This window comes from Carica papaya, chromosome 9 (assembly GCF_054855325.1).
Source record: "Carica papaya isolate Zhongbai chromosome 9, ASM5485532v1, whole genome shotgun sequence".
NCBI lineage: Eukaryota > Viridiplantae > Streptophyta > Magnoliopsida > Brassicales > Caricaceae > Carica > Carica papaya.
The window spans coordinates 30876187-30902139 of record NC_142317.1 but is presented as its reverse complement, the minus strand read 5'-3'; the positions used below and the strand labels follow the sequence as shown (position 1 = coordinate 30902139).

Genomic DNA, 25953 nt, shown 5'->3' with positions numbered 1-25953 from the left:
TATACACTTTCTTAATTTAAAAGATTTTGTAATTTAAGAAGAAATTACCAATCATTTTATATAGTATTAATTGAATATTATTTTGATAGATTTTATTACCTTCAAAAAAATTTATACATTTATGTTTAATATATTAATTGTCTCCAATTATTTATATGTATTTCATTTTTTTAAATCTTAATTCTTATATTAACAAAATACATATTTAAAATTTTTAGATTAACTACACAATTTATAGAAAACAAATTATTTACATATTTTTTTTCCTAATTTATATTTCACCAAAAGTAGTGCAAAAATAAATTAATAAAAATCAACTTCCATTTTTGTAAATAAGAATAAAATTGGATTAATCACGCATGAAATATTTAAATATGTTTTATAATATTTTACTTCCTATAATTTTTTATCTTAATAAACACAAGAAAAATAATATATAAATAATTAAAAAAATTCATAGTAAATTAACTATTTACAGAATTATAGCATTTATAGGATTGCCATACGCGCACCGCTCGCGTTCTCTTTCCATATTTCTTTTTGATGTACAGATTGATTAGCGGTAGATTGATAATCAGCCATGGACAGGGGAATTGCTCCGTCTAGCTCGTCAATGGCGTCGGTTCTCAGAGCCTATTCAGTGCCTCTTTTGATCCTCTTTGCTGCCATGTTCTATCAACTCGTCGTTCTTCCTCGCTCTTTTCCTCCTTCTCATTACGATGGTCATTCTCTTCTTTCTTACTTTCTCTTTCTATACGTCTTTTTTTTTTTTTTCTCTGGGTGTGTTTTCAATTCTTTTATTGATAATATATGTTTTTTTTTGTTGAATGAATTGTAGTCTTGGGAATAAAGAGGTACAGTTCTGTGGAGACCGTGGAAGAAGCGTACAAGAATATTTCATCCAGATGGTAATTCTTTTATTCTTGCTTATTTGATCACCCGGTTTAGTCAGATTTTAAAATCCGTTCATTCCATGCTGGATTTGTTATTTAAGATGTTTGATCTTTTGAAAAATTCAAGTGTATTCTTTTCATTTAAAAGAGTTGAATAGCATGAACATGGAATCCTAAAATCTTTATAAGAACTTGATAGGAAAATCCACTGCTTGGATTAGAATTCAATTTTTTTTTTGGTAAAGTAAGAATTTTAGTTTCAAATATGAATACTCTATATTACGTGAATGATTTCAATTTTTTATTTTCCCTGATTGTCAAAGAAGGATTACTTTTAAATCGATGAAAAGAACACAACTTTAGGTCATTTGAGTGTATTATGATGTTGCTTAGTGAAAAAAATATTATTTCGACAAATACCAATGTGGCATTTGCATTTCAATTTTATGAAGTGGTTATTGTGTGCAATTAGGTCACTGTAAGGTGGTCACAAGCTCTTCAATGATAATACGATACCTGGTTAACTTCAATGAATTATTATGAATCTTTCTAAAGATTCGATTTTTTTGACAACTTAGTGATGTAGCTCCTTTTGTACCAAATTGTATTCGCACATTCTACTTCTATGCTGTCTTAGGTGCTTTTCTCTGGTATAATGTTCATGGAAGTTTCATCATGTTATGTTCCTTGTTTTAGTTTTCAGCATTTGTTTCTCATCATGCGAGGAAAGAGTAGTCTCATGTTTGTTAAATTATTAGTTTGGCCAGTTGGAGTGAGGTGGATAGGAGATCATTGAGGTTTCTCTGCTTGTGTGTTAGTTAAGTTAATAATCAGACACCTTATCTGATACTTATCTACAGACAGAAGAACTTTATTTTAGTCATGCTGCACCTCAAAACATTTTATCGTCTTCATCTTCTTATTTTAACATTCTTTGATTCTTTTTTGTTTTTTTTTTCAATGAAATGTATTTAACAAGGACGAGTATAAAGCATTTGAGTCATATCCATTGTTTCAAAATACCAACTATTTTTTTATTTTTTTTAAAAAATATAGCTGTTTTCTAAACTTCAATGAAACATTTTCCTATGCATATTTATATGTTTTAGCGGATTACATGTTGGGAGACAAATGCAGCTCTAAGAAAAGTTTGTTATTGATTTTCTTGTTTGGTAATCTCTCGTATATCCTTTAGTTCCTGTATTTTTAGAAAAGAAGACTTGAGTATCTGTGTGCTTGTCTAAACTTAGTGGTGCTCTCAATATATGTCTCATGAGCTTTTTTGAATATACTTCTTTCAGGGATTCAGATTCAGAAGTCCCTAGTATGAAAGATTTTATAAAGGTTAGTTAGTTACTTTGGGTCTTGAAGTTGATATGCCGAGGCAGAAATGTTGGTATCATCTTGATAATATGTTGTTTTTGTAATATCATTGTGATTGATGTGCCTATTTGTCATAGCGGCAAACCATAAGTTTTAAAATCTGATATGCATTGCAGATCCAATATGCCTATGAGTTGCTAAGAAATCCGGTGTGGAAAAGGGATTATGACATATTTGGCATTGATGAGCAACTTGTAAGTATCATGCTTTTGGTACTTTGCTTAGTTTGCCAGATTTTTGTTCTCAAGCAGCCGCTTTGTGGAAGCAAAATGAAAAAGGATAAAAAAAAAAGGAAAAAGAGACTTTTTTTCCTCTTCTGCCTGGTTTGATATTGTTGCATTGAATAATTTGATTTCTTGGCTGCAGCATGTTATAGACAAGGTTGAAATGCAATATGCTGGGGAAAACTTTTCACATGTAGAGCTTCCGGTACTACATCCTGCTGCTTATGGTTAGCACACTTACAGAAGTTTCTTTCTTTTCATTTCCTACTATTGGTTTTTTCATTAGGAAATTTGTTACCTTGTAAAGTATTTATTTTCAGCTGGTTAATTCATAAATCTTGATTCTTATCCCAGATTCTGGAGATGATGCTTTTAATGTTATTAGCTTTACAAATTTTCAGTCGATATTTCAAAATTCCAAACCATGGCTAATACAGGTATAGTAGCTACCTATAATTTGCCTGCATATTTTCTTTTTCAGGAAGTTTTGTTACCTTGTTTTCTTGGCTTTCAATATGTTTGTCCTTTACTTGTGCAACTTTGTTCTTGGGAGTTAACAAATCCTTTTTTCTTAAATATGTTTTTATGGTTTCACTCTCTTTCTTTCTTTATTTTATGCTTCTTTTCTGTCACTATTGCTTTTATGTACTGGTTATGCCACTTACTTTATGCCTTTTAAATATATTTCTGATAAGAAAGTATATGGTCTCATGAGGTGTTATTGAAATTGATTAGGTATATTCATCTGGGAGTAACCGCTGTGCTGAGTTTTCTAATGCTTGGAAAAGAATTGGTACATTCTCATACAATCAGAGATTCAGTCTAATAATTTAAAGTTTTCTGTTTGTTTCCTGTTTAATAATAGCTGTCCAAATCACTTTAAAGGGTGCTTTGTTGTTGACTCAACTGAAAATTGTTGTCATATTCTTTAGGGAGGCTCATATCAATACTCTTGTCTAACTTATAGATGTTCACATTGGTCTTGATCTCTAAGTTTAATAGTTAGCCATCAATTACTAAATATTCCAACCTCATTGTGAAGTATGGAATAGAAATATATCCCCCATATTTAGTTGCATGACCTATAACAAAGTAGTAATGTGGCTCTTCCTTTTAACATAGACATCCTACACGGCTAGTGTGTCAACATGAATGTGAAGTTACATCAACATCATTCCCACTATTCCCTTCTGTTTAATTTTTTGTACATTCAATAGTTGTGGGTTTCTCTGTTGCATTTCATTACATGTGGTTTGGTTTTTTGTCATTTTACATAAGACTAAGAAATTTCTTGTGGGTCTGGATTGGTGCTCCATTGACAGCGATAAAGTTGGAAGGTCAGAGACACCTTTGAGAGAGAGAGATTAAAAATGTGGTTTGGGATCTTGATATGGACAAAGTCCTTGACCTAAGTGGGTTTTTAATTATTTTTCCCAAGCAATTAAGAAATTGTCAAAGGGCATTAGTTAAATGTTTTCTAGAAGTTTTCTTAAATGGAAAGGTCGGTACCAACATTAATTTTGTATTGGATAGTATTATTATATGCTCGAATTTGTCACAATAATTATAAGTACTGATGTTTTAACTATTAAATTACAAATTTTAGAAACTGTTATTCTTAAACTTTGACATCTAATGCCAAAAATGCTAGTGCTTATAATCAATCAGTGAGCTGGAGCTCACTTGAACATTCTCCTTTCAGACATATTACTTTGCTAGCAAAGTTACTCCGTTAAGGTCACAAATTTTTGACATATTAGCCTAGTGAGTAGTCTTGAGTGAGGAGGAATTGAGAATGTTTCTTCGACGTTTATTCTAGATCTAGTATTGCAGAATGTTTCTACATATTATGATTGATGAAAGAACCTTTGCCATTATCTTTCTTCTTTTAGTTGGATTAAATTAAGTAATGATGAAGGATATGAGGTTGGATATTGCATTCCAAGGAGAAAGGAAAATATTACGTGTGGTTCATTATAACGGGCGTGGAAGAGGCATGAAAGTTTCGAAGTTTCTCAAAATCAAATTGTTCCATCTCTTTTTGGACAAGCAAGGAGGATGTGGTTGCACCAGTTTATCAAGTCTGAGTTGGCTGTTGGTAAAAAGCTGCCCCCGAATGGAGAACACCGTTTGGATATACCTAAATAGTTTCTTATATGAATGAAAGATTTTTGTCACTGTTTTACTATGAGGGAAGTAAGAGGTGGAGAAGAATATGTTAGCCGGAAGGGAGGCAATGATTGGGCTAGAAATGTCTCCGGAGCACATAGCTATGATCTTGTGCAAGTGAAGATACGGCTGGAGGTGACCAAACGATGGCCAAGAACAGCAAACCAGGAATTGGAGGCGGCAGTCCAAGCAGTGGAGGGTGGTTGAGGAAAAATATACGTGGTGGAGAGGATGGAATACTGAGGAGCTTGAAGCATAACTCAATTTTCAAAATGGGTAATATCATGCCTAAAAATGAGGAAAAAATCACTCTTGGGGATATTGCGGGATAATGTCAAAGAAAATATGCAATTATTATCATTATTATTGAGGTTGGTCCCCAAAAAAAGTATTATAAATTTTGATGGACTGAAAAAGAGTCAATTAAGTAGTATAGATCCTTTAGATTGCTCTTCTAAATGGTCTGACACCCCATACATATGGGGCAAAACCAAACGCTACGCAGGCAACCCAAACTAACACAAACAAGCATTCGTAGATAAATCTTCATAACCGACCCAAAGGAAATAAAATAAAGGCCTTTTAGCAGCCCAAATGGCCGAGTTGGAGCACCCATTGTTTAGACGTGTCCTAACCTAACTCTACATTGTCGATTGCTCTTTCTCACAATGATGAAGAGAACGCCATCGAACAAGACCATATCACGGGCCAAAACTTCAAGGGGACATACTTGGAATGAAGACTGAAGAGAAGGCGTGCCTGAAGTCAATCATATGTAGTCCCTCCTTCAGTGTGATTGTCTTGGGAGGAGATGAAGCAGTGAGTTATGGGGCAAAGCAGAGATCTTTGTGGCTCATGGCCGAGCTGTAACAACAATCTGGAAAAAAGCAAAGATGAAGTTGAAGGACCCTAGAGAGGAAGAAGCTAAGGCGGAGGAACAATCTGGAAAAAAGAAAAATATGAAGTTGAAGGACCCTGGAGAAGAAGAAGCTGAGGTGGAGGAAGAACAATCACAAGGGATAATGGATGATGATGTTCACTAAGTTTGTAAGCCTCCTCTTTTGATTTTTTAGAGGTGGAGGAAGTTGAAAGTCACATGCGGATTTGAATTAAGAAGTAGAACCCAATAGTGCAAGGGGAAAGGGGGAGCAAGGGGAAGATATATGGGAAGCATCACACAAGCTATTTGACACATCCATCAAAGCAGACAAGAAAGAAAAAGCCACTTATGGAAACTGGTCTGGAGGTGCAGAAACTGCGAGAAAGTTGCAGACAAGAATCTCAATTATTTGAGAAAGAACCTAACTTGGAGCAGGATAGCCTTGGGCAATTATCTGGGCACTCATTCACAACATATAATTCTAATGTTGTCATAAGAAAAGGACGGTTTGTAAGGTGATATGGACTTTCCAGGCGGCTTGCTAGTTGGTGAGGATACTCAGAGCGATGACATCATTCCTATTCCATGTGACTCATAGGAATACTGCAGTTGTACTAATGAACCAAGGAATCAGATGATGCTTGAAAAAATCAGTAAAACCAATAATGAAAAATTCTGAAATCAGGAATTTTAATGCTCTCATAAAGAGTTTTGTATTCTCCTCCATGTTATTGACAGCAAGGCTCTTTCATATGTTTTTCTTCCTCGTAAATTTCCAGTAAAAGAAAGCAAAACAAATATCTTTCTTTGAATAATCTAGAACCTAAATATAAAATATAAAATTTAATTACCTGATGCCTTTTAAGTGATAGATATGATTTTTTCCTTTTTTTTCCTTGATTTTGTTTTTGAACATCTGTTTATATTTAGGTGCTTTAATGGATGGAGTTGCCAACATTGGTATGGTGGAACTTGGTGATGTCCAGTTGTCCACATATCTGGCAGAGAGAAGCCCAACAGGACAAGCTTTCTTTAGGAATGGTAAGTGGTATATCGACTCAACTCATCAACCTTGTTCCTTTCCTTTAGTTTTCCTGTCTCTACTCAGCTCTCGAAGGAGGAAAAGGAAATAGAATTCCTACTTGTAATATCTACTTCCTAGCTTGAGGAAAAATGTTAGAGAAAGCATATAATTAGGTCAAAGGACATTAAGATACAATGTACTAAATGTAATTAATGGTATATTTCTTTTCATATTCTGGAAAACTTGTATATGTTAGGTTATGATATTCAATAAAATACATATTCAACCATTTTTCACATAGTTACCTATTTAAAGAAGACTATGAAGCAGCTAAAATATCTACTGAGGTTAAAAGAATCAATTTGTGTATCTTCGTGCTTGAAGTACTTAACAAAATTTTCTTTGTTATTTGAAATTATTTGGTTCGTCTTGAGAAATGGGATATTGGTGCTCTACATTTTTCCTTGTTTGACTTAAATACTTGCATATGCAGGCCTTCCTTCACTTTTTTCTTTTCCGCCACACTGTAGAACCACAGATTGTCTCGTTAGGTGAGTTGCTCTTTTTCATTTTTTATTCAAGGGAAGTATATATACATATATATTGTGTTTTATGCAGTTTAACATCTTTCTTACACTGGATACAATAATTCTAACAGGATCAGAGTAATCTATCTCTTATGCTAGGTTTGAGGGAGAGCGCTCTGTTGATGCAGTTACTGATTGGTTTGCGACAACTGTGCTCAAGTTACCTCGCATTCTCTACTACTCAAAAGAGTCACTGGTAATTTGATGGCCCTCTTTGAAGTCATAATGTAACTTTGATATAGTTAGAGAATTAAATATGCTGTTGCAAGAACTATTGGCAAGATTATTATCTGAATAGAAAGAGAAGGCTTTTTGCTGGTCACATATTACTATAATACCTAATCACCTGGTTTATAATTGTGCCTTTTCTGCTGATTTGGCTTTGCATTGCATGGTGTAAGCTGAAGCTAATCAAAATTAGGACGGATTTCTTGTGGACCTTTGACATCTAGAGTGCATTTTGCTTTCATGGTTGGTACATATAATAAAAATTATGGTTAATTTATCTGTTAAAGGATTTAAGGATAAAACCTATGTATCACACCTAAGAATTCCTAAACATTACATCTGCAAGTTGGATTGCATCACAAAATAAGAAAACTTGAGAAAATTCTCAATAACTCTTTATTGAATAACTGAACTTCTCTCAATCATTAGTTTTTTTTTTTTTCTTTGATGGCAAAAAATTTACCAAGAAAAGGTTCTCAATGCAAAGCCTACCATCCTCCTTACCCAGGCTATACTTCTCTTAACTAAGTGAGCTGAACAAGAGCCATCTCCTACCCTCAATTGATGTCAAAATAAGGAAGAAGCATATTTACTAGAAATCACCTTCCAAGAGCTCTTATAGGTATTCAAAACATTTACCTTTTTATCCCAACCATTCAGGGGAAGACCAAACTTACTCTTGAAGACCTGGTGCCATGATGAATTCATTCCCAAAGGAAACGTCCATAACCATTTGGTTAAAAGAAACAGATTTTTGCCAAAAAAGTTTCCCGATGCCAAGATCACCATCCTCTTTACTCAGACAGCACTTCTCCAACTAAATTATCTCTCTTAGGCTTGGTTGAACTTGATTAGGAAAATGATTCTATCGGTTTCTTAATTTATCAGGTACACCTCTAGGGATCTTAAAAAGAGAGAAAAATAAAGGGAATATTGGACATGTAACATCAAATAAGAGGGAACCCCCTTCCCTAAAGAAAAAAATGGTGCCTCATAATTCTTTAGGCATTTAGAAATCTTGCAATGACAGAGTTCCAAAGGGGCCAACCCCAGGTTCTCCCGTACAGGAACGCCAAGATAAATAAAAGACTGCTCCAAAACTTAGTGTTCCATAGAATTTGCTAAGGCCCTCACTTTCTAGCTTTGCCATTGACTAAAACAACAAAAGTTATAGAGGAAAGGCAACCTTTGCTCTCCAGAATTTTCCCAAGGCCTAATCCATGCAATCATAGGCCTTCTCTAAATCCAACTTAAGAACTAACCTAATATATCTCGACATCCTAACATCTTCTACAACCTGATTGGCAATATGAGACACGACCAAAATTTGCCTACTCCCTACAATCTGTGAAATAGAAATGGTCTCATTCAAGAACCTCACTCAACCTTTAGGAGGTAACTCTGGAAATAATTTTGTACACACTAGTGATCAGGCTAATATGTTGGAAATAAGAGACCTTAAATATAGCGATCTTTCTTAAGGATAAATGTACTTTTATTCTTAAGCCAACCTTTCCATTGAGATAAAATTCCTCAAAAACCTTTAACAGGTTATCTTTAACGTTATTCCCATAATTTTTTGAAGAAATCAATAGTGAAACTATCTGGACCAAGAGCATCATTAGTACTGAGGTCAGTCACCACTAGCTTAATCTCAATTTCTCAACAGGCCTTTCCATCCGACTGGCTCTATTTTCGCCGATTGAACAACAATCAAGCCCCTCAATGAAAGAGTGACAGTGTAATCTTCCGCATTGAGCTTCTAGTAGAGCTCAATGATAATCATCCCTGTCATCCCTCTGATTTCCTCTTAATTCCTTGATATATGGCTCTTCCTCCTCATACTGCTAATAATTTGATGGAAGAATCTAGAGTAGGCATCAACCTCCTTATTTCATATTTTATTATTTGTCTCCAACTGATCTCCTCTTCAACAAACACGTCTTCAAAATCAATCTTAAGGGTAGAATACCTGGCAAGTTGATGCTCATTAATACTATTACTTGCAGCATCCCGATCGATAGAGGATATCTCATGAAGAATTTAATCTTCCTAATTCTACTATCACTTAAAATACATTTTTATGCCAGGCCTTCAACTTATCCTTAAGAATTGCAACTTCTTCAATGAATCTAAAACCCTTCCATGCTTCAAGATAACACTCCCTCTGATTCCTAGCACTTTCCATAAAGTCAAGGTGGGTCAATTGTATTTTCTTGAAACGGGATAGAGTGGGACCCCAATCCAATTGGCTGGACTCTAGTAAAATAGGAAAATGGTCAGAAATAGGGCAGGAAAGAACCTCCTGGACTAAATTCGAGAAATTGTCTTCCCAGCAATTTGAGACAATAAATGATCAATGTGACATGACATAACTCTACCTGGTCACTGACCATGTAAATTGAACATTTAAAAGAAGAAGACTCCTAAGGTCATGACCTGTTAGGCTGCAGACCCATGGGTTGGCCAGTTACTGTCCTTAATGTTGGTTAGAGGTTTAGGGAGGAATAAGAAAGAGCTTTAGGAACAAGAAACTAGGCAGTTGAGTAGCAGAAAAGAGATGAATTGAGAGAAGAGGGACTAGAAGTAAAAAGAACGTAATTCTTTTACTATTTTAAAAAGAAGGTAAAGAGTAGCGACATTGTATATTTCTGATAATCTGTTCATTATCAGAAAAACCTAGTAAAAGAATTACCTTCTTTTTACTTCTGGTCTCTCTTCTCTCAATTTCTCTCTTTTCTGCTACTCAACTGTCTAGTTTCTTGTTCCTAAAGCTCTTTCCTATTCCTCCCAAAACCTCTAACCAACATTAAAGACAGAAAGAACTACATGTTAGGTAACCTACTAACTTAACTAACTAAAAATTTTCTGGCAGCATATATCAGGTTTTGGCTCAGCTATGGAAGAGATTATTGGAATTCCTCATTGTTGCTGTCACCCTCTTATCGTCCAACATCGTAGACAGATGCCTGTAGGCATTAAAATCTCCACAATGCACCAAGAAGGGCTATATAAACCACACATATACGAAAGCTCCTCCCATAAATAGTATGGAACCAAGGAGAATTGAAGCCATACAAACAAGTAATCACCAAGTCCCCTTAGCCCTAATATTCAGGAGAACTTAAAGAGGGAAATAACCTTCAACGCATTCGACATAATAAGCCAATTTATTATCCCGCATCACCTAATGACACCTTGAAGCCCCAACGGCAGGCCTAAGAGACTATTACGCGAATCTAGAATCCTGAAAGGTATTTATATTAGTTTCTAACTAACCTTTCTAAAAAAAATTAGACTAAGAAATTTTAATACTGATAGGACGAGGAATACAAAAATTGAATACTAAAAAGAATAAAGAAATTCTAAAGTTACGAAAATCATAATAAACTAATAATAGAATTCTAAATAGTCTTTTTAAAAAAAAATAAAAACTTGTATTATGCATATGACACTAAGGGGGTGCTTCCCCTAGTCTGAGCATGGAGTTTCTCTAGATTGCTCCAGATACTGCATTTCTCGTTTTCTCTCTAACCTTTTTTCCGACATCGTACCCTGGTCGGCCAAGCTTTCCATGAGCTCGTATAGACGAAGATTTCTTGCTATTGAGAATAAATCTTACGATTTATATTGTGATGGAAAGAAAACTGATGGCCTATGAATTACCGGAAATGGACGTGGGTTCCGAAAATCAATTTACTTAGACAAAGACGAATATGAATGGTTCCTTGATGCAATAGATGATTTTTGGTGGAGAAGGAGACCGGGTACTTGGGCTAAACACTTGGTGAAAAAGAACTACGAGTTATGGCTGGCTTTTGGCTCTAATAGAAGAGGGGAGTACTTGGTGTTAACGATACAAAGAGATCGTTGAGCAAAGAGAATCTTCTTTCTAGGGGGAATGTAGGGGAGAGGATGGTGGAAATTGATGGTGGCAGCCTTTGAATTAGTGGATAAACCAGTTAAATTTTCTAATAGTGTGCCTGAACGCGAAAGGAACAATGGGGAGCTATCCAAGAAGAATATGATTCAGAAGAATCGCCCGTGGAAAGCTTCTTTTCACTACCCATATTGTAATACCCCAATCAACATTTCGATGGAATTCGATGGTGCTTGAACTTATGTGGCAGCGCTGCAAAATGTGGAGAATAGTATGTTGTGGGTAGGGCAGAAGAAATCCGTTGGTGATTCGAAGCAGGTCGACCCGAAAAAACAACATAAGTCGGGCAAGTGGCATGTTAGAAACGGCATGAAACCGCGTTTTGGAAATATGGATGAATGTAACTTGAATTGTTTGGGCCAAAATCAAGACCACAAAATGAATGGGCTAAAAGAGAAGAAACGCTATACTTGGAGAGAAAAGGAGAAATGCAAAATAATGGCAGATACCTCTGAATTTAAAGAACTTAACCTGAATCCAGACCCAGTTCCAGCCCCGATCTGGGGTGAGTCTTCAAGTACAAAAGACGAAGAGCTATTTATTCCTGACCCTAGGATAAAAAACAAAAAAAAATGAATCAAGAAAGAACAGTTAGGTTTCATCGCGGAAGAAAAAGAAAATGAAGTGTATGGGAGAGGAACGAATGCTGTAACTGGGATTATGGAATCTGGAGATCAAGAAGAAGATATGTGTTCTGTTTTCTTGACAATGGAGGACTTTGAAGGAGAAGGGAAGAATATGGTCGAATACTCAAGAGATGAAATTTCGATGCGGAACCACGAACTAGTGGTGGTTGAGGAAGAAGCTTTGGCTTTAACATCTGTTCACGGATCGAAGATAGAAGAATTAATTCAGCTGAGCCTGGAGGGAGTCAATGTCTTGGCTTAGGTGGAGGATCACTGCTCACAGTGGGTGATCAACAATGTGAATAAATTTGGCAGGACAATAGGTGTTTTATTTGAAAGTATGAAAAATTTATCTTATTTCTTTTTCTCTGAAGTTAAAAAAAGAAAACTGCTAAAAAAGAATACTGGACATGCATTTAAAGAGAAGAAGAAAACGAGTCATGGCACCTCTAGAGAGTTAAAAAGATTGGAATCCTTCATAAATTATGAAGGTAGAAAAGAAGCTGAAAAGACAGCAAGTGGGGAGAGGATACTTTGCAAATGATAGGAAAGATTGTCTCCTGAAATATCCGTGGAATTAACTGTAGGGGCAAAAGACTGATTATAAGAGGTTGTTTGAAGAAATGGAAGCCGTCCATTGTATGTTTGCAAGAAATGAAAGTGGCTAACTTCTCAACCGATATGATCAACAGTGTATGGTGTGATAACAGTAGGGACTGGCACACAATTCCTTCTATTGGGTCAGCTAGAGGGATGGTTATTCTTTGGAGGAAGGATTGGGTGAACTGCACGGATGTGATTAAAGGTAAATGCACCTTGTCATGTGTTTTCAAAAATGGTAGGTGTAATATTGAGTGGATGTTCACTGAGGTTTTTTGTAGGGGTAATTGAGTGAATAAAATGAAATTATGGAAAAAATTGATAGCATGTAGAACCAAATGGGGTGGCAAGTGGGTTATTGGAGGTAATTTAACATAATCTTGGAAAGGAAGGAAAGAAGTGACAATAATTTCTCAAGAACTGAAGCTGATGAATTTAGAGTTACTATGGAGATTCTGGGAGTTGATGATTTACCGATCTCAAATGGCCAATGGACTTGATCCAACCAAAACAACCGATTAAGAATTGATAGATTCTTTATCTCTTTTGACTTTCTGTTGGATTTGATGAATGTTTGCCACAAAATCCTTTCTCGTCTCACCTCTGACCATTATCCTATATGTTTGGAGGCTGAGGGAATCCAAGGGGGCCCTATTCCTTTTCGATTGGAGAATATTTGGCTGAGGAATGAGAAGTTCCGATCACTGGTTGAAGATTGTTGGAGAAATTGTGGGATTTAGGGTTGTACCAGCTACAGATTTGCTTGCAAACTCAAAGTCTTGAAGAATGCAATTAAAAGCAGGAGGACTAAAGAGGAGAGATTGACAGGGAAATGCAGATTTGAAACTGCTATGTCCGAGATTAGCATTTTGGATTCTGAAGAAGATGAATTTGGTCTTGATGAGGATGAAAGAAACAAGTGGGGTATCCTGAAATTACAGCTGACATCTATTTTGAAGGATGAGGAATTGTTGTGGAAACAAAAATCTAGAGAAAAGTGGTTGGAAGGGGGGGAGGGAGGACAAAAATACAAAGTATTTTCACGCTTTAGCTTCCCATCAGCGCAGGATTAATTATATTGAGGAAATTCTGGTGGACAAAAGGAAAATTTCGGGAAATTCTGAATTGAGAGATGCTGCCAGGAGACGCTTTGAGAACCCATACAGAGAAGAGCATACCTTTAGACCCAAATTGGATGGTATTCATTTTTGCAGAATATCTGATGTGTGCAGATAGTCACTGGAAGAAGATTTTACTGCTGAAGAGGTCTTTGATGGTTTAAAATCTTGTGATGGTAATAAAGTGCCGGGTCCTGATAGTTTTGGTATGAATTTTTTATTGAGTTTCTAGCCCCTACTGCAGGAGGACATTATGGCTGTTTTCAAGGAGTTGCACTCCAATTGAAAATTTATTAAATCCTTAAACATCACTTTTGTCACTCTTATTCCCAAGAAGAGTGGTGTAAATGAATTTAAGGATTTTAGACCTATTAGTTTGGTCGGGTGTATGTATAAGTTTGTTGCTAAGGTGCTGGTTAGAAGACTTGCAAAGGTGATGGGGGTGGTTATTGGAGATTGTCAACATGCTTTTGTGGATGGTAGACAGATTCTTGATGCTATAATGGCCACTAACGAAATGGCTGATGACCTTATGATGAACAGAAAGAATTGGTTGGTTCGTAATTTGACATGGAAAAAGCCTATGACCACATTAATTGGAATTTTGTTGACTATATACTTTTTAGGATGGGTTTTGGTTTGAAGTGGAGAACATGGATGAAGAATTGTATCTCTACCACTTCTTTTGCCATTCTTGTGAATGGAGACCCCTCAACATTTTTCAATGGATCTACAGGTTTAAGACAAGGCGATCCTTTATCTCCTCTACTCTTCGTTATAGTAATGGAGGCTCTAAATGGTCTTTTGGATAGGGTAAGGGAACTTCATTTGATCAGAGGTGTTTTGGTTGGAAAAGAAGAGAACACCATCGAAGTATCTCACTTATTCTTTGCAGATGACACCCTGATTTTCTGTCAACCAAAAATTAAGAATCTACTACATCTAAAATGCACACTTCTGTGTTTTCATGCTGTTTTTGGACTCAAAATAAACCTATTTAAATCTGAAATTGTTAGAATCAATGGCAGTGGGATGCTGGACTGTTTGCTGCTGTTTTGGGGTGTAAGGAGGTAAAATTCCCTTTTAAATATCTTGGAATTCCTCTGGGTGCTAAATACAAAGATCTCATGTTTTGAGAGCCAAAATTGGATTGTTTGAAAGAAAACTTTCAGGGTGGAAGAGAAATTTCCTCTCTAAAGGTGGGAGATACACATTAATCAAGAGCACTTTATCTAATCTCTCAATATATTATTTATCAACAATTACTATCCCTGCTAAGGTGGCGAAAAGATTGGAAACAATACAATGTAGATTCCTTTGGGGTGATGGTGATGATGTTCGGAAATTCCATTTAGTAAAATGAGACAATATCAAAGAGCCTGCCAAATTGGGGGGGGGGGTTTCATAAGGCTTTACATGGTAAATGGTTGTGGAGATACTTGAAAGAAAAAAACAGTTTGTGGAGGAGAATTGTACATTCAAAATGGGGTAATTTCATGATGAGCAGGACTGGCTGTAGAATTACAATCCCTCATGGGAGAGGACTGTGGAGAAAAATTCCGATGCAATAGACTAATTTTCAGCAATGTTTTTCATGGAAACTGAGCAGAGACAACAAGATTTTCTTCTGGGATGATGATTGGTTGCAGGATGGGTAGCCTTAGAAGTATATTTCCCAGTATTTTCAGCATTACTCAATCCAAGAATTTGCGTGTGGAGAATGCTGTCCAGTTTGTGAATGATAGAGCTGTGTGGGATATCAAAGTTTCCCAGAATTTGAATGATTGGGAGGTGGGTGAGTTTGAAGAATCAATGCAGATTCTTGAAAAGCAGGAGGTATCTATGTGTGAGGACCAAATCTGGTGGAAACTTGAGGATAACAGATTTTTCTCTGTCCGATCTCACTACAAATTCCTATGTAGAAAGAATAGTGAGGGTAGGGTTATTTTCCTGGCAAAATAAATATGGAAAACGGAAGTTGGTAACGAATCTTGACAATTGATAAACTGAAAATTAGAGGAAGGATCCTGGTTAATGGCTGCATCTGTTGTCTTCAAGCTAAGGAAACTTGCAATCATCTTCTTTTGTGTTGTCTGACTGTGCACAGTTTGTGGTGTATGATTTATCGTTTGTTGGGAATTGAGTGGGTAATTGTTGGATCTGCTAGAGAGAAAATTTGGGCATGGGATGGACTATCTGTAAAAAATAAAATTGCGAACTTGATTCTATTGACAGTTTTTTAGGTTATATGGAAGGAGAGGAATGGTATGGTTTTTGACAATATTGAAAGTAGTATCAATAGAATGAAAAATAGATAGTTACGTTATTTTGGGTCAATATCATTTAGTCATGACATTATCAGTGATGTGGATTTTGAGAATGTCATTAATACACTAACACGGTTGTAAATCCTCTTTGTAAATGGGTAGTACTCCCTCTCTTGGTACCTTGTTTATATATATACATTATTTTTTTATTTTTTATTTTTAAAAAGTGCTTCTTCTATACAAAAATATTTACAAGTCAGGTAGTACATCCAATATTCTTCTAAAATCATCTCACCCATATATATCATGACCCAAAATTAGAGATGCAAGAGTTTGTAACTGCTTGTCTCTAATTTTACTAATATCCCCTTACACACCAATTGAACGCTCTATTGTTCCTCTTTTTCTACACCACCCAAAAAATAGCCAAACAAATTAAAGTGGCAAGTTTTGGTCTGATCCCCACCCTGGTCCAAGCCTAGAGTTCATTTTTGACCGAGTCTCCAATCATCCAATTAATATCCAGTAAGCTGTACACCATATGCCAAAGACTATCGATCACGGGCACCAATGGAGTGAATGATTGCAAGATTCAGCAACTTCCATATAGAGGTAGCAACCATTGATCATAGTATGACCTCTTCTCATCAACTTATCTATAGTAAGAATACATTCTCGACCCGATTCCCAAGAAAAAAAAAACAATTCTTAGTGGCACCTGTGCTTTCCAAATCTAACAAACTGGAAACTTCGAGCCAACCTTCTCCTTATTAGCCAAATAGCCATAGAAGAGCTTCACAGTAAAGATACCATCTTTTTGAATTTCCAAGTGATCTTATCTTTGTGGTTTTGTAATTGCACAATCAGCGTGAACTTGTAGTGGCATTGTGAACTCATCAATCTCCCAATCATTCAAATTCCTAACCAAATTAATGTCCCAACCACTCCTCCCATCCACTCCCTTAAATACCTCTTCAACCACCACATTCTTTCTCCCTACAATCAATACGTCTTCATAAGACTACTCCTAACAATCCATATATCTTCCCAAAAATTAATGATATTATCCCTCCTATGCTTCCACTGTATACCCTCCATTAACTGCGTCCTACCCATGCAAATACCCTTCCAAAGACCCACCTCGTGAGGCTTGCCAGACACCCTACCAATCCCCTTCCCAACAATATCCCCCCACCTTGCCTCAATAACCCTGCACCACAACCTCTCATCCTCCGAATGACATCTGCACAACCACTTCCCCAACAACGCCTTGTTTAAATCCATCAAAAACCGAATACCCAAACCCCCTCTTCCACTTTGGTAGTTTCACCTCGTCCCACTTCACCAAATGATATTTACGGCTTCTATCGTCGTCCCTTCATAAAAAGCGACATTGTATATTCTCAAACTTCTTTACAATTTTCACAGAGATAGTTAAACCAGATAAATAATAAATAGAAAGATTTTTAAGAGTGTTTTTAATCAAAATTAATTTTTTCCCTTTTGAAAGATAGTTTCTTTTCCAACTTGCAAGTCTTTTCTCAAATAAATCAATTATCGGACCCATGATTTTACATCCTTAAACTTAGCTCCCAATGGTAAACCCAAATACTTAATAGGCAAATTGACAAGTTTGCAACCAAGACCTCTAGCCAACCTGTCACCATTTCCCTTACTCCCCAGCATCACCAATTTAGACTTACACAAATTGATATTCAGTTCAGATCTAGCTTGAAAACATAAAAGAATACATCTCAAATTCATGACCATCTCTTCTTCTGGCTGACAAAAGGTAAGGGTATCATCAACAAATAATTTTAATTTCTAATCTATTTATATAATCTAGAGTTAACTAATTATGTATCATTTCTCCCTTGATTAATAAAACTTGGTAATAGATTTGGAAGCGCCGAATGATTTAAAACCTTAACCTTCAAGTTTCTCCTTGAGAATCAGTCATTTTCTTTAATACCAAAGGTTGTCAAAGTAGTTTGAGGTAAATACTCTTTATGGCGAGTGATTTTCATTTTATCCCATGTTCAACTGCTGGTTGTCTCATTCTTGCTAGATTTTGATCAATACTATATTCTTCTATCCACGCATCTAACATGTCATACTAGTTACAGTATTCTTCCATTGAGTTAAGCTAATTGAAAAAGAAGTTGGGATCCTTCAAGATAAGGAGTTTTTTACCATTACCTTTGGAGTAATATCTCTAGTATTATCTTCAATATGTCTCCTATTAGTTGCATTGTCGTTGGCTACTTTCAGGTTTCAAACTGATGGAGGTACTTGAATAGTGCACAAGAGTCTTAATTTTTAAAAATTTTCAATTGCCTTTTGCATTTTCTCAAATCTAGTAGTGGTGTCTGCCTCATACATATTTTGATTAGCAATTAATCTGACTATAGTGACTATCTTTAAAGTTGTTATATGTAATTTGCAACTTAGACGAGATGACAAATTAATTAAAATTTTCTTGAATCAATGTTGAACTAGTCTAATTGAAGAAAGAATCTGGCCTAGTCACAAGTGCTAGAATGTTAAAACATTACTAACCGAGCAAGTAAGATTTGTGGTTGGACGAGCGCAGGGCTCATCTATTAATGTTCAATCATTAGATGGTGACAATTTTTTTTTTCAAGTGACTCGATGAGAGGTAGGGGTTGCAAGTCAAAGGTTTTTGCAAGTTGTGATTTCGATGAACGACAGGATCAAGGAGATTTGTAATGCGGTCATCTAGAACTTCCGGTGATGGCTATGGGATTTACCTCTTAATGGTCATTAGGAACTTGCAATTGCGACTTATAGGCTTCATAGTTTCACTATTTTTTGTTTTCTTTTTTTGTTTTTGTTTTTTATTCTTTACTTTTTATTTTTAGTTTTCTTATTGATGAGTATAACTTATTCTCTGGCTTTGTGATCTTTTTCTGTCCTTAAATGCTTTAGTAGCTTCTTTTAAAGAACAAAAAAATAGGGTTTTGAGTTTGTAGGATGTGGATTATTTTAATTTTTGTACCAATTGATGTAGGACAAATTATAATTAATTTGTATACATAAGGATTTGAGAATAAAAATGTTAACATCTCATATAGGATTTCTTAAGCATTACATATAAACAACTCTAGATATCATACTTAAGAACTTGATTGTATTAGACAATTAAAAAAAAGTTGAGAAAATTATCAAAATATGTTATTAAATAAGTGTGCTCTGCCTCAAAAGTGAGATTACAAAAGATATTTATAATGTTTTCATAGGAACTACTACCAAATAGAATTAAATTGAGAAATACTAATGGTGATAGGATTAGGAAATAAAATTACTAATATAATAAATAAAAAAAATAAATAAGAAAAATAAAATTCTAAGTTATTGAAGAATAGGAATGCTATTGTGGTTTTACATCTCATAATAATATCTTTACTGTCTTAATATTTTATGCCAGGTTCCAAAATTTCTTGCAAGAAGTGGTTCCCATAAGGTTCGTTATCCTTTCAGATCTATTATTTTTTCAATCTAAAATCTTGTTATTCTTTTTTTTTGCTCGCTTCATTCTCTCAGAAAGGTGTAGTTATATTGTGAGGAACGGTTGAATGTGTACTTGTTGAATATTACAATTCTATATATATAAGTTTTCTTTAATAGAAAATGAGATAAACGATTAATTACATAGAATGTATTTTACCATAATATCTTTTAACCTAATTAAGTATATTCTTTAGCACTTCATCTTCAATTGGGGAATAGATATTATCCAACTTTAACTTGCCAATGATAGTTTGAAATGCTAGATTACTTAAGTCTTTAATTAACACATCTACAAGTTGAGAGATGGTCGGCATGTGTGGGGCACATGTTAGGTCACTGTCTAGTTTTTCTTTGATGAAATATCTGTCAATAATATATTTGGTCTTATCATAGTATACCGGATTATAGGTAATACTATGACCGATTTATTGTCCCACTTGATATTTAAATCTTCTAATTTCTTTGTTGCTCGGATTTCTGATTTTGCATTCAACTTTGCAATTATATTTTGCTTCTTATTCCTTCATATAGCCAAGATATTCTCAAGAAGGTATAGTAACTTGTGGTAGATTTTCTATCTACTGCTGATCCTCCGTAGTCTACATCTATATAGGCTTTTAAGATCAACTTGTCATTCTTCATAACATGATCTCTTTTCCAGGTGACTTTTTTAGGTTTGCAACACTCTATATGCTGCCTATAAGTGTATTTTTTTAAGGCTGTGCACGAACTAACTTATAACACTTACTGCATAGGCGATCCCAGATCTTATGTATAATAGGCATATTAGTTTTCTACCTAATCTTGATACATTTTCTTATTTACTGGTGTATTCTCTTCTGCTATCTGGCTTACATATTAGTTTGTCTGAATCTCTTAATAGCATATGAAGATCTCTGCTGGGATCTCTTGATAGCAGATTGCCAACTTATCAATTTATGATTGGGATTGATACGTAATGTATGTATTTTTATTGGGAGATGACGATCTTTAATTTTGAGCGAACGACTTTAATTCCGAGAAAATACTTCAATTTACCTAGTTTATTGATTTCGAATTCTCTAGTTAAATTTTTTTTAGCATCAATTTCTCTTTTTCATCATCTCCTGTTATAATAATATCATTGACATATATTAGAAGAGTGATAATTCCCTTTGTCCCAAAATGCTTGATAAATAAAGCGTTGTTTCCTTGAGCTTGCTTGTATCCCAAGCATGTCACAAATCTTGCAAAACTACCAAATTTTATTCTTGGTGATTGCTTGGATTCATAGAGTGTCATCTTTAATTTACAAATTTTATGTGATCTTGCGCTCTGTCAAATCCTAGTGGGATCTTCATAGAGATTTCTTCTTACAAATCTCCATGTATGAGTATATTCTTCACATCAAATAGTTGTAGTTACCTATCAAAATGAGCAACTAAAGGTAGCAAAATGTGCATTGTGTTCATCTTAGCTATCAATATGACTATCTCTCGATAATCTATCTCATAGATATGAGTATATCCTTTTGCCATCGATCTTGTGTTATATCTCTCAATTGCTTCATCTGCTTTATATTTTTATTGTAAACACCCACTTGCAACTTGCAGACTTCTTCCTTTTGCGCAAGTCTACCATGTCCATGTTTGATTTTTATCTGGTTCTTGCATTTAACATTCATGATATTTTTTTTTTTATTTCTCGCATGATAATGTCTCATAAACAGTGTTAGAGATAGAATGAAGGGGATATTTAGTGCATGTCCTGATTCCTTTATAAATTACAATGAGAATATCATTATCAGACTGTGTAGGGTTTTCAAATCTTATTTCAGCCTCATAATTCATGTTGGATTCTTGAACCTGCTTCGGTTTGAGATTCTTCCTCCTTGTATGCATATGATGAATCTGTGGTCAGGTATAGTTTCTTGAGTGGGCTGGTTCTCTGGTGGTTTCTATGGGTTTTCTTGTGGTGGTGGTTAAGTATGTGTAAAAAGTGGTAAGATAAAGAACTCGATATTCTTGTCTTCTAATATAGGCTCCTCCTGAAGATACAGTTGAGAAAATTTTGAGTTTTGTGCAACAAAATACAACATCTGCAGATACATATAATTTTTTGGTTTGTGGATGATAATACTTGTACTTCTTTCGAGAAGAGAGTATCCAATAAATACACATTTCAATGCTCTAGAATTAAGTTTTCTCTGTTGATGTGGATGAATGTTAACATAGGTGACACATCCAAATATTTGCAATTTTAGATGGTTTCTAACATTTATTTCTGAATAAAATTTAGTAAGGGTTTCTATGGACTTTTGAATTTTAGTGAACTTGATGGTAAGCGGTTAATAATATGTGTGGCTGTGAAGGCGGTTTTAACCCAATATTGTTTTCAGACGTAGTTTTAGAATAGAAAGGCTCTAGTGGTTGCAAGAAGATAACCATTCTTACGTTCCATCATTCCTTTTTTTATGAGTGTGAACATATGATGATTCATACATAATCCCTTCTTGATAGATAAAGGATGAGATTGTGTGGTTAAAGAAGCCTTAATTACGTAGGATGTATTTTATTGTAATGCCTGTAGCCTAATTACATACTTTCCTTAACATATGCTTATATCAATATGATAAATTTTTGTCATGTCAGTGGTTTATTGAACGGGAAGTGTGATATGTACTACTATATCAGCTAAATTTACTCTCTCATTTCTGTTGTGATGTTAGGATCAAACTGGAATAAAACACGTTAATAGCACTGCATGCTAGCTTTAGTCTTTAAAGCACGTAGGGTAAGCTAGATTTTGATGAGATAATTTTGTTGTGAAGCTGTTGATTATTTGTATGTTTAACAAGTTTAAAAAGCAGTTTTGGAGTCAGCCAATGTCATTTGTCATTTCTGTGGTTAATTTAGCAGTTACTTCCATGAACATGGTTAATTTACCGGCAGCATATTTTATGTAAGTCTGGCTGTCAAATCATACTAGCATGTTGAATAAATGGAACTACTTCAGTTAGCACTTCTTTCACTTTTCATCCTTGAAAGATTATCTGAATGGATTTGGCACCAAGAAATCATAGGTTATGCAAGCAGTTATCTTCATCTCTTGTATACTTGATTTTAAAGCTTCATTTCTTACCCTAGTTCAAGGAATGTGGCGAGATCTATTAAACACATCTTCAAGGAATGGGTGATCTATAAAATTTATGCTCTTTTATGGTGGTGTGGTTCAGCAAATATCATGTCATTGTTGTGGTTCCTTGTACCAATTTATTTCCTTGAATATAGCAAGCCAAATCCAATTTCTGGGAAGTAACCTTGCTAGCAGCATATTCTCATAATTCAGGCTGTTGAATTCTAACATGTTGAGTAAATCAAAATACTTGTTCATGATTCATTTTCAAACCATGAAGAGATATCTTAAATGGATTTAGCACCAAGAAGACATGGTTGTGCTTACCATTTATGTTTATCTCTAGTATTCTTTATTTTTGAATCTTCATTTTTTAATCTAGTTCAAGAAATGTAATAAATATTTTTTAACCTGTAAATTTAAGCTTTTAGGTTTTGAATGTAGGCTAACATTATTCTGGTTGAATTAATAATCTAATAGTTTTGAATTTGCTTGGAAGAACTTACTTGTTTCCCCGAGTAGTGACCTTATTGCAAATCTGTTCTCAAGGGGGCTTCATTTATATGGCATGTAGAAGAATAATTAATTAAAAAAATGTTTTTTGTATATGCACTATAACAGAAAGGTTTTTTCTTAGTATGAACATGGTGGCGTCACAAGCATCATTTTTCTTTTTTAATTAACATTATTTCCATTTTTTCATTTATTGCAGCTTATTTATGAATATTTTCCTTATGTTTGAATGAGTATGCATGAACCTGCATGCGATGGAAAATTTATCCGAATAGAAGAACATCAAGAAACTATGCTCTATCTTTATATACTCGAATTATCTCCATTGTTATCAATTGCAGTGGCTCATTTGATAAAACTATACTCAATTCTGGTGGCTCATTAGTGAATTTATTGATCTTATCGTGCATTTGGGTTTCATCTTTTGTTGAAAAATAACATTACCTACAGGAAGTTTGTTAGTAAAAGCTTTTCCTTTAACTAAAAAAGATTTTTTTTCCCACTGGATAATCTTTAGTTGTTTAGTGGTCTTTAGTGGTTTTGATTTGATTTACATTTGCTATATTTCATGAAGAATATTATCAAGTCATTTTGATTGTCACCATTTCTTTTTTGAAATAAAATTTTAATTCTCACCATTTCATGCTTCTGGCACATAGGTGAAAGCCATTTTCTTCTCAGAAACAGGAGAGCGTGCAACACCATTTGTACGTCAAGCTGCAAAGGATTACTGGAATTATATCTCTTTTGCCTATGTTCTATGGAGGAAAGAGGAATCTTCTTTTTGGTGGAATTCGTATGTGAATGTTTCTTCTTTGATTTTCTTCAAATTGCTCAATATCTTGATTCCTGAAAAAGGATTCTGTTCTAATTGTAAAATATAGATTGCATCTACAATTATGTATCTTTAACTTTTTTAGTTGTTACAGGTCCTGTTCTTCACTCTTTTGTGCCATGGACTAAACATCTGAGGTTTTTCCACTGTTAACAGTTTTGGAGTGGAATCTGCCCCTGCTGTTGTCTTTTTAAAAGATCCGGGTGTAAAACCTGTTGTCTATCATGGCATGTTACCCTGTCTTGGTTTTTCACTTCATTTGATTTTGGGTTATTTGGATACAGAATCTAACAAATGCTTGTCACAGGATCATTCAATGAGCCCTGGTTTCAAAATGTCTTGGAGCAGAACAAAGAACTAGGTATTTTTAATAACTTGACAGTGTTTGGTTAACTCTGTTACTTCTACTTCATTTCAATAGAGACTTTCATATTTTTCGTTGGGAGGTAGGATACTCTTATCTAGGCATATCTATCTGGTATCCATATTCCCTATATGTGTTTGTTTGAGGTTCCCACCAATGTGATTGAGCGCTTAGAGGGTATGATGAGGAATTTTTTATGGGCAGGGAATGATGAGGATAGGAAAGATCACTTAGTGAAATGGGAGGTATGTTAAATCTAGGAACTTGTCATCATTAGTTAAGTGGCTATGCCATTTTTCTAGGAGCCTAATTCTTCGTGGTAAGTAATCAAAAGTGTTTATGGGAGTCAGTGGAGTGGTTGGGATGCTGTAGCCACAAGATCCACCAATCAAAAAAGTTCAGAGAAGGTCATTTCAAGTTTGCTTAACATTTATAAGCCCCATACTGGGTATAAAGTGGGGGACGGTTCCAATGTCCTCTTTCGGGAGGATCTTCGGAGGAGCGACCCATCATTGGGTGTCCAGTTCCACATCTTTTTTGCATATCTTCCCACCACAGTATCCTGATTGACCAATTCTTTTACGTTTCCAACAGTTCTCTGACTTGGAACTTTCACTTTTTTTTGGTTAAATGATGGAGAAACTGTTGAACTCTTTTCCATGTTAAGCTTGTTACAATTGTTTCAACATTTCAGCAGCCTGATTGCAGGATATGAAATCTAGACCCGTTGGATACATATACATGTAAATCGTTTTTAATCATATAACAAAGTACCTTTACCAACATTCTGGCAAGTCAAGACTCCCTCAAAGGTAAAGGTTTTCGTGCAGATTACAATTCTGAACTGGCTTAACACGAATGAGTTGCTGCAAACTCGTAGGCCTAACCAAGCTTTGTTTCCTGACTTATGTATTATGTACCATAAGGGAGGGACTGTCTACACCGTGAAATTGTGTGGAAGTTATGGGTCAGGCTCTTTAATAGTTTTAACCTAGTACGGGTTACTCCTTTAGATTGTTTCATCCATACTTGTACCACTGGCTGTCGGGGTTAAGGTAAAGGCTAGACCACTATGGTAGGGACTGTTGTTTGCTAGTCTTTGGACTATCTGGAGAGAAAGAAATCAGCGGATGTTTGACAACTCTGAAATGACTTTGCTGGCTTCCCTTTGGGCCAAGGCTCATGGGAAATACTGTGACATCTCCCTCACGGTGCTTAGTAGGAGCTGGGATGCTATAGTCAAGTGATTCTTTCCAATTTGGTGCTTTCTATTTTTACTTTTTGTTTTATTCTTCTTTGCTTCAGTTGGATAACTTATCTGTTGCTTGTTTGTAAAGCTTTCCTTCTTATCTTAACAATATTTCTTTTCCGATATATAAAAAGGGAGGAGTTACACCGACTAAATTTTTGAAGGACGGACATTTGTTTTTTCTATTTTCATATTAAGAAGAATTTACAAAGTTCAAAATTTCAGTAACATATGCCTCTACTTGGGAGCTGGTGGGAACCCTTTTCTTGCCTTTTGTTAACAGAACTTCTAGTTTGTATTAAAATTATGTTGAACTAAGGTTGTTCAATATCTTTTCCTTGCAAATTGATAAAAGAATCCGGCCTTGTATTTACACCCTTGTGTTCATGGTGGCATTTCCATACTATA

The 25953-nt window shown here is 35.1% G+C and overlaps 1 protein-coding gene across 1 annotated transcript in view; it reads left to right on the top strand.

Moving 5' to 3' along the window:
• Nucleotides 1–500: 500 nt before the first annotated feature.
• Nucleotides 501–25953, top strand: part of LOC110824574 (DNAJ heat shock N-terminal domain-containing protein) — a 36240-nt gene continuing 10787 nt past the window's right edge. The window contains exons 1-14 of the mRNA XM_088211636.1: nt 501–722; nt 839–908; nt 2195–2237; nt 2393–2470; nt 2643–2727; nt 2855–2937; nt 3236–3293; nt 6480–6590; nt 7067–7124; nt 7260–7356; nt 19388–19423; nt 23757–23893; nt 24089–24159; nt 24240–24293. Of these exons, the coding sequence (XP_088067762.1) occupies nt 581–722; nt 839–908; nt 2195–2237; nt 2393–2470; nt 2643–2727; nt 2855–2937; nt 3236–3293; nt 6480–6590; nt 7067–7124; nt 7260–7356; nt 19388–19423; nt 23757–23893; nt 24089–24159; nt 24240–24293 (1123 nt within the window). The 5' untranslated portion in view covers nt 501–580. The remainder of the gene's footprint in view (nt 723–838; nt 909–2194; nt 2238–2392; nt 2471–2642; nt 2728–2854; nt 2938–3235; nt 3294–6479; nt 6591–7066; nt 7125–7259; nt 7357–19387; nt 19424–23756; nt 23894–24088; nt 24160–24239; nt 24294–25953) is intronic.